At 35.7% G+C, this 9583-nt stretch overlaps 1 protein-coding gene across 1 annotated transcript in view; it reads left to right on the forward strand.

Moving 5' to 3' along the window:
- Positions 1 to 9583, forward strand: part of PDLIM5 (PDZ and LIM domain 5) — a 250820-nt gene that overhangs the window by 202663 nt on the left and 38574 nt on the right. Inside the window, exon 8 of the mRNA XM_012647161.1 lies at positions 6483 to 6673. Coding sequence (XP_012502615.1) covers positions 6483 to 6673 — 191 coding nt within the window. The remainder of the gene's footprint in view (positions 1 to 6482; positions 6674 to 9583) is intronic.

The raw sequence follows: 9583 nt of genomic DNA on the forward strand, positions 1-9583 counted from the left end.
TCTTCCGTCCTCCAGGAAATCAACTGGCTCTGTCCATGTTAAGAAAACAAGGTACTGTGGGGGCAGATGTGGCAAGTGATGGTTTGCTGTCAAGGACACTGCTTTCTCTAGCACTTAAGCACCACGTCCTTGAGTTCTAGGGATCTGTGCCCAGTGTGGAATTAACTGCAATTTCAATACAGTGGTGACGTGCGAGCACACTGTTTTGTATGATTATTAACTCACCTTTTAACCCTTTCTGACATTTTCCATTAACACGCTTGATACTTGGTATGGAATTTTGAGTAATTGTGCAATTATTTAAATTATAGTAGAATCCTGTCTGAAGATTTTTCTTGGAAGAGCAACTTAATTTTCACCATATCTGGGAAATGCTAAAACAAAAATAGTACATTTTATTCTAAGAAAAAAAATCTGAAATTGTTTTATATTTTGTGTATTTGCAGAATTGTGTTAAATAAGCAGAAATTTTTCATTGTCAGGGCTAAGTTTGTACTGAGACAGGTTACTGACTGATTTGAAATACACTTTCAGTACTTGAGTACACTCAGCCCACACGTGAGAACCTGATGGAATGCTATAGATCCTCTCTCCAGAAAAGTGCCTGTGTGCATATACGCGCAAAAGTGTGCATGCAGTTGTGTATTGACTGAAGCTATCTACGGATCCACCTCTAGAACAAGTATTAGTAGTCATTACCATTGCTTTTTATTAACAGCAATAGGGTAGAGGCAAAATATATTTTGATATTTGAGAGAGAGAAATGGTTCCTGAAAAGATAGTTGGCATTCTGGAAAGCAGGAATATGGCGTTTCCTGAGATGACCCTTGCTAGCTTAGTGGGTACCCAAAAGAGCAGAGGGGATAGTGTCAGAGACATTTTATCTCTGACTTTTGCTTTTGTATGACAGTAATCTTTAAAATTATAAAAACAAATACCAAACCTGTTTCTTTTCATCATAGTATATTTAGCACTTTGAATTTTGGTGTAAAAACTCTTAAGTTAAAGAATTTTGCTTAGGAAAATACTGAAAATTTTTATGTGAACACAGAATTCTGGAAGGAAAGGCATTCATTACCCCTTTATCTGCCCAGGTCCTTTTATAGAGCTCTGACAGAAGAATTCTAAAAACAAAAAGTTGGCACGTAAGGCCCTTTCAAAAATATTTGTTTCCTACCACTTCAGAGTCTATATATTATGTCTGTAAATATCATTTTTTGGTAAGACTTCAGCTAAAAACTGATTAGCTTAGACATTGATAATTAAATATGTGATATACAGTTGGCTTTTTAAAAATTTAAACATGCTACTGGGAGGCTGAGATGGGAGGATTCCTTGAGCCCGGGAGTTTGAGGCTGCGGTGAACTATGGTCATGCCATTGCACTCCAGACTGACTGACAGAGCGAGACCTTGTCTCGAAAAAAATAAACATGTAATTAGAATGAAAGTTACTCTCAAGTGTATTCTTCAAGCAGAGTTTTTCTTTTGAAAATAGACTTAGAATTTCCAAGTGTTCTTAATCTGTAGCTGAACTTTATTTGCTGTGATAGTTAAACAAATGTGGGAAAGGAATGTAAACTCAAGATAAATTAGGTTGTTGACACTGAAAGTTAATTTTTGTTCCTTTTTCTTTTTTCCCTGATAAGCTTTGTTTTGAAAAGAAACCCTTACTCTATTGATGTTTTGTCTCTATTTTCAGTTTTTGAGATATGAAACAGAAATCTTGGTATTCTTGAGATAGAAGTCATATTAATTTATTATTTCATTTCAGTCCTTGTTTACTTGGCAGACTAGCGAAAATGACCATATTTGGTTCTCAGCATCTATGGGATTAGCCGAGGGTATTGATGGATTTACAGTAACTTCCTCATTAGAATTCTTTTGAGAGCATTTTAATTTTTGTTTAGAACTTAGGGATACCTTTAATTATTTGAATTTAGAAAAAATATATTTGACTCATGAGTTCAGAAATAAGATCGTAATTGCATGTAAGTAACAATGGTATACTATATTATTAAATTAGTCATTAGAATTTTAGAATATTTTACTGCTAGTGATTATTGATAACATTTCATTCCCAAATGTAAAATAATATGGCCATAAGTTTATTAATCCTTTCATCTTTAGTACATGACACCTAATGTTTATGTGTTTTCTTTAAATATTAATAGTAGCTAATAGTTAAAAATTAGAAAAAAAAAGATATGTTAATCCTTTCATCTTTAGTACATGACACCTAATGTTTATGTGTTTTCTTTAAATATTAATAGTAGCTAATAGTTAAAAAATAGAAAAAAAAAGATATGTTAGATCTTTAGAGGCTTGGGCATCACATATTCAGATATATGATTACCTAGATAAAGCCTAATAGCCTTCCGTTACTACATTAAACGTTTTAAGTAAATACTGATTTATTTCCCTAGAGAAAACTGAACTTCAGATTAATCCTGAATTTAAACATAAATGGAAAAACTTTCTTGCTTATAACTTAGATTTATATAAATTCTTATTTAGTTATTTATTTATTTATAGAGACAGAGTCATGCCCTGTCACCCAGGCTGGAGTGCAGTGGCACAATCATAGCTCACTGTAACCTCGAACTCCTGGGTTCAAGAGATCCTCCTGAGTAGCTAAGACTGCAGGTATGCGCCACCGTGTCCAGCTAATTTTTTAAACCTTTTTTGTAGAGATGCAGTCTTGCTCTGTTGCCCAGGTTGGTCTCAAACTTCTGGCCTCAAGCAATCCTCCCACCTCGGCCTCCCAAAGTGCTGGGATTACAGACATGAGCCACTGTGCTTGGCCTATAAATTCTTCATAATCTACTCCAAGCCCTTTGTATCTAAAGAGTACTGTTTAAGATTTAAACACCTCAGGGCTTTTGAGAGAGAATGTATACAAGCCTGTGTGCAAAGGGTACAGTAACAAAATATTTTTACATGGGAATTTTAAGAAATTTAAAATTGAGTTGAGGAGGCAAGATTGTGTCTGGGATCAGTGTCCTGGACCCAAACTATTCACAAACTACATTTAGAAGCAAAATTATTAGCACAGATGAGAGGTGTTTATTTAGTTAGTGCACTTATTACTAATACGCCAGGCTAGATATTACAGGATGTAGAAATAGTGAGCCCTTTCATTTCTTGAGCATATACTCTGTGCCGCGCACTGTGCTAAGTGCTTTACATGTATTATCTCATACTTCATTTAATTCTTACAGTAACCTTGGAATAAAGGTAGTGTTTTTACACCATTTTACAAGTGAGGAAATTTACTGAGTTTAAGTAACAAACCCAAGGTCACATTAAAGTCTCCAACCTTGGGTAGTTTACAATGTAGTGGAAAAGACAAGTACATAAAGAAGTTACTATTAGTAATGCTTTAAAAATGGCTGTTACAAGTCAGCATAAAATTATATGCCATGCACTCAACAAATGCCATGAGTTAAAAGGAGTGTCTGTACTTCTAGAAGCTGAGTAATTAAACAACATATGTTAATTGCTTAGCATGGAACACAGTGCCTGATGGATATTATTGTTAATTCAAATATAATTAATGATAGATAAGATTTGGATGGGTGCAGACAGAGGTTGGAGAAGGGGTACCTACTATGTAGACCCCCCTCTCCTGGAAAAATAGAATTGTGGGCAGAGAGTAGGGGAAGCCAGAATATAGTTTGTATAGCATAGTGATAGGAGATAAGACTAGATTGGTAGATTGTAGCTTTCTCTTAGAAGGCTTTGAATGTCATGCTGAAGTATAATTCAGCTCTCCATCCTCTAAATGGTTAAATCCATTCTACAGCATTTCCATCCTCTGCTTAAATACCGTCTGCAACTTAAATGTGTTAGGAACAGATTTTTTTCCCCCTTGGGATGATTTTTTTTAATATATATATATTAGGAAATACTTACTTGCTTTTACTGAACCAAATCTGTCTCACTGTAGATTCAACTCATTGACATTAGGCAAACAGAATATGAGATTTGAGGGTGGCTCTCATGGTTCTCTTAGGGGTTTGTTCAGACCCTGGGCCAGTATTACCAGTTCCCTCAACCAAACTTTATTAAGTTTGGGACTGAATTTCCACCATCCTGATCACTCTCTTCTAAGTAAATTTGTCTGGCAACCCTCCTGGAATTAAATTTTAATTCTTTCAGATTACTAAACATTAAATGATGATCGTTTGGGTTTTGTTGTTATTTCCAGATTATATTTTTGTTTGGTTATACATTTTCTTCTTAGACTACTAGTTCCTTTTTATCAAATCCACAAGAATACTTAATCCTAGAATGAAAATGACCTGTACATAAGTATTTCAAAAATCACTTCTTTGTAAAAATATTAAAAATAAGCCTTTTGTTATTTGACCATATTATCCTTTTCATATGTTAAACTCATATACTATGCCTTAGAGTATGCTAAGCTCTTTATACTTAATCACTTTATTTATGCCTCATAGAAATCTTATGAACAAAATATTATCACCAAGGTTTAGGTAATTGAGACTTAGAGAAATAAAATAATTTGTCTATCACAAAGCTTTTAAAAGATGCTCATGGCCACTGTACTATAATGTTTGAACTCTGTTTCCACTAATGCTTTTCGTTGTATTGCCTTTATTGATAATTGTGTTCAACATTCCCATTATGTAAGCAGCCTTTCACTCTTTATTTATGGTAAAAATTATTAAATTACATAAATTTTTCATTGTATAGTATGTTTTAACATCAAGCAAGTCTTAGGTTTTTTTTAAAAACTGATTAGAAATAATAAAAGGTGATGACTCTGTTGTACTTGAATTTGAGAGAAGAATAGGGAACAATATTTCAAGAAAGTAAACATATCGTTAGTGCAGTTTTTCAAAACTGTTTAGTGTCAGAGGTGCCTCAAAACCACTTCCAGGTTTGATGTTTCACTAGAAAAACTTACAGGACTCAAGACATATAGTTGTACTCATGCACATATAGTTGTACTCATGATTAAGATTTATTACAACACAAGAATACAAAGCAAAATCAGCAAAGGATGCATGGGATGAAATCTGGAAGAAACGAGGCTCAAGTTTCCAAGAATCCTTTCCTGGTGGAGTCACACACAACATCCTTAATTCCTCCTACAGCACGTTATGTCAAAATGTGCAAAGTGTCGTCTACCAGAGAGGGTCATTAGAGACTAAGTACCCAAGGCTTTTATTAGGGGCTTGTTACGTAGGTACCCTGTGCCCAGTTTGTACCAAAATCCTGGACTCTTGGAAGGAAAGCAGGTGTTCAGCATAAACCACATTGTTTATGCAAAGAGTTTAGGCACAGTGAGTCACTGTTTCAGTTAGAGAAAGTTTTATGTCACTGGGAACAGTTTGCCAAGGGCCAGCATTGCAAGCAGGCCTTCTAAGGATGGGCAGTCTGAGGCTACTATGTTAGGTGTTACCTGAGATTCAAGAGGCACTGGGGAAGTTAGGTGCTCTTGTTCAGTATGTGGACATGCTAGACTTTGAAGTTTCTTTTCATTGAAATAATCTCTACTTAAACAATATAATTAAGAGTATTAATTTCACTGAAGTCATAAGTATAGTACCCAATCTCTGTCAGTCTATTCCTCCAGCTGTTGATTCCAGTTATTGAAAGAATTGGGTTTCTGTACATGGAATTATTTGAGCAACCAGTATTGAAAAGTTAAGTAGTAGGAAGTGTTTTGTTGTTATTACAATGTCATACTTCACTTGATAGAAATAACTGCTGCTCCAGTATTGTATCATTCCAAAGCATGTATTTTATAGTTTGGGCTAACTCAAATTATTTTTGGAGGGGGGGAAATGATGTATATATAATTATAAGTAACAAATGTTATTTGTTCAACAAATGGTAATATAGGCCATATGATCTTCTAAACAAACTGGAACCAGCACAGACAGAGGCCTCCTGTTAAGCACATAGCTCTGTTGAGAGAAGATAATGGTAGGCTTGTGTCTTTTGTCCTGTTGTTACGAACACAGAACACTGGACGTTCTTTTAGGCGAGGGACGTTGTCTCTTATTTGTCACTGATTGGGGCATAGCACAATGTCTGGCATATCATAGGTGCTTAAATATTTGTTGAATGAGTAAGTTTGTGAGTAAAAAGAGTAACTTGTGAGATGTCAGGGAAATTAAGTTCATAAAATACTAGAAAAATGTGGGAAAGGCGAAACACCTATGCTATATCAGGAATTCTCCGATCATTTATTGTCTTAATCTAGATGGCTCTTTTGAAATGCTGAGACAGAGAGGAATAGGAAGGGGAAATTAGTTTATCAGTTAAAGAGATCGGCTATCATAAGATTTTTAATAGGCCAGTTTCTCAAGGTAGCATTTCCAAAAATATATTTAATAGAACAAATGCAGTCTGACAGCTTTCCTTTCCTTTCGTTCAGTCATGATTTTAGATCATTGCTAAGTTAGATTAATACCACTTCATCAAAAATGTTTCTTTATTTTCTTTACAGTAGCCCTGAGGAGGCTTCTCCACAAGTGGCTTCTTCCTCGGTGGCTTCATTGCGGAACATGCCCGAGAGCGTAGAAGGCCCAGCCCTGGGCAGAGCAGCAGTGGCCGGCCTCACAACTGCTGCCGCCTTCAAGCCTCTGGGATCCACCAGCGTTATCAAGTCGCCAAGCTGGCAACGGCCAAACCAAGCAGGTAATCCAAAGAAATCTCTTGCTTTTCTTAAGCGAGTATAATTATGAAAACACGTACTGGATATATGATAGAATTCACTGGTAAAACCCATTCTCAACCATCTAAGATTTAGAAAGGACTGTAAAGAAGAGCTATAGCTATTTTTCCCTCTGAATTGTCTCCCGAACATTCTCTGTGTGTGTTTGATACAATTACCGTTTGCTATTCATAACTGCAGAATTGGACATTTCCTTGTTTCCCAGATTACTCAGAAAGCATGTGTTGAATTGTAAATTCAGGGTTCTGTTTCGTAACAGACTCTATTGTTGGAAGGTTATCCCTGGAAATACAACACTTTGCAACAGAAACATTTGTTGCCATCGAACAATTATCGGAGAAAGCATCTTTTAACTATTGTTCTTTGACGATTTATGAAGCAGCAGGGGAAGAAGGACACAGTACTAGAAAGAGAGCCTTTGAATGGGAGGATGGAACAACGTGGCCGCAATCTGGAAACCTGAGTTCTCATTCACTTCTACAAATAAATAGCTTGAAATGGAGTCATTTAACCTCTTTGACCCTCAGTTTTCTGATCTGCAAAATGAAGGGAGACTAAATCATTTCCTGTTTCTCCCAACATGAGCAAAGTTTGTGATTATATAACAAAAGTACCTCTTCTAACAGGAAGATGGGATTATACTTAAATGTTGCCAATCCCAAACTCAGCCCTCATCTCTTCTTTATACTCTTCCCTGGGTGATTTTATCCAGGTTCCTTTTACTAGCCAACCGACAACAATTTACAGTTTTCTCTCCCAAATTCCCTATCCTCGAACCATTGACCTATTTGCTGTCTCCTGGTGGCACCTCAGACGCAGCATGTCTGAAATGACCATGTCCTGTCTCTGGGAATAGGACGTGCACTCAGTCACCAAAGCTAGAATGTAAATTTTAGATCCCCCCCCACGCCCAACACTCACTCTCTCACACAGTAACTAACACCTAATGATTTCACTTCTCACTGTTTCTCAGATTTCTTTCCTCTGTCATCAGAACCATTGCCTTGCTTCAGGCCCCGTCCATTACAGATGATTTCTGACCAATCTCCACGTCTCCTTCTCACTCCTTCAGTCTGTCCTCCATACTTCAGCAAGTGATCTTTCTAAAACCCTGATTTGCCATGTCACCCCCCTGTGAATGGATGCTTTACTGTCTCTCACCGTCCTTAATATATCATTTCAGACCTTTTGTACTTTGGCCCCTGCTAACTTCTCAACCTCATCCCTTGCTTCTGCCCAAGTTACAGCCTGTGCTTGGTTGCACTAAACCATCTTCAGTTTCTGAGACATGCCATATTACCTTGCTTTCAAAAGCTCTTGTGCCTCTGTGTAGAGTGCACTAGGTAAAGGTACCTAGTTCTAGTCTTTCCTCATCAGTTTTGGGATGACTGTTGATTGAATACACAAGGGGCTCCTTTCAAAACGTGATAAGTTTTAAGAATTGATCATTTAGGAGTATTTTTGACATTTGTAAAGTGGATTTTAGTTAATTAGGAATCCATCTTTATTTCTCTATTTTCCAGTGTTTAAATGTATTAGACACTCAATAAATTCCTTTATTATAAATAAATTCTCTTTAAAAAAGAACTAATCATTTATACAGTTTATTTCATAGTAGCAGATGTTACATGTTGCTAATTTTGCAAAGAAGCCTAAAAGTATTTGTGTTGTGCTGGAAAGAGGTTAGGCCATTGCATATGATCTAGACTGTTTTAAAAGAAAGACTATTTTATTGTTTTTAAAAACTTAAAATATTCAGACAAATATCACTAATCCCTGAACTATCTGGATTATTAATTGACTTAGCAGGACCCGTTCTCTTAGGAAAACAAGCACTGCTGAAGCTCAGCCCCATAGATGTTGAGTTATGTGTATTTACTTAAAGCCTGTGTATGATGATGGAGACTTGCTGTAATTATTTTGTGTCTGAATTTAAATACAGAAAGTAACTGTCAGAAAAAATCCCTTTGGTGTGGTAACTGGAAGCTAACAGGAGAATGTTTTATAAAATAACAAGGAAAAGACTAAATTTCTGAAGTAGAGATAGAAGGGAAGGCACAAAGTATATGGACAGCAGAAGGCGGAAAGTATATATATGGCTTTTGGAAGTTCAGAAATTTATGGTCAAAAAACTGCCCTGCCTCTTCAAGTGAGAAGAAAAAATTCCTATTGATGTGGAACTCCTGGAGAACACAGTATAGCAAATTACCACAAGAGGGCGATGGAATCCTTTCTTCTCTGAGTCTAATTTAATTTGTTAGAATAATCAGAACAGGCAAATAATAGCAACTATAATCATGATTCACATGGTTAGTATTTAAAACATTATGGGTTTTTCTAGAAAATATAAGTTAATTTAATATGAGCAAAACTATGACATTATAAAACATTATATCGTCTTGTGTAACATTATAAAGCAATATTACGAAAAGAAAATTATGTTTTCCTATTGTAGAATCATAGTTGAATTACATCATAATCCTTAGCTCAAATCAGAAAATATTTGCTGAGCTCCCATTTATATTGCTCTAGGTGCTATAAATTGGCACTTAATCAATTATTATGTTATGTAAAGGTTGCTTATTTTACACTATTTTGTAAAGTTAAAAAATAAATATAAAAATTCCTAGCCACTCAAATTCTTTTATGGTGCCCCACCCAAAGCTATATCATAGTTTAAAACAACCACCACAAAAAACCTACCTCAGAATCTATTCTGACTTAGTCTTAGATATAATAGTTTCAAAGATTCCTGATGCAAAGGAAAAATGTTTTATTCAGAAAGTGATAGCTCTCTCTCATTTTGGGTGCTGAGTTCTTTATAATCCACCTGTGAGAACAACAGCGCCAGCCAAAGATAGGGATGCAAAAGC

This window comes from Propithecus coquereli, unplaced genomic scaffold (assembly GCF_000956105.1).
Source record: "Propithecus coquereli isolate 6110/MARCELLA unplaced genomic scaffold, Pcoq_1.0 Scaffold26, whole genome shotgun sequence".
Classification (NCBI taxonomy): domain Eukaryota; kingdom Metazoa; phylum Chordata; class Mammalia; order Primates; family Indriidae; genus Propithecus; species Propithecus coquereli.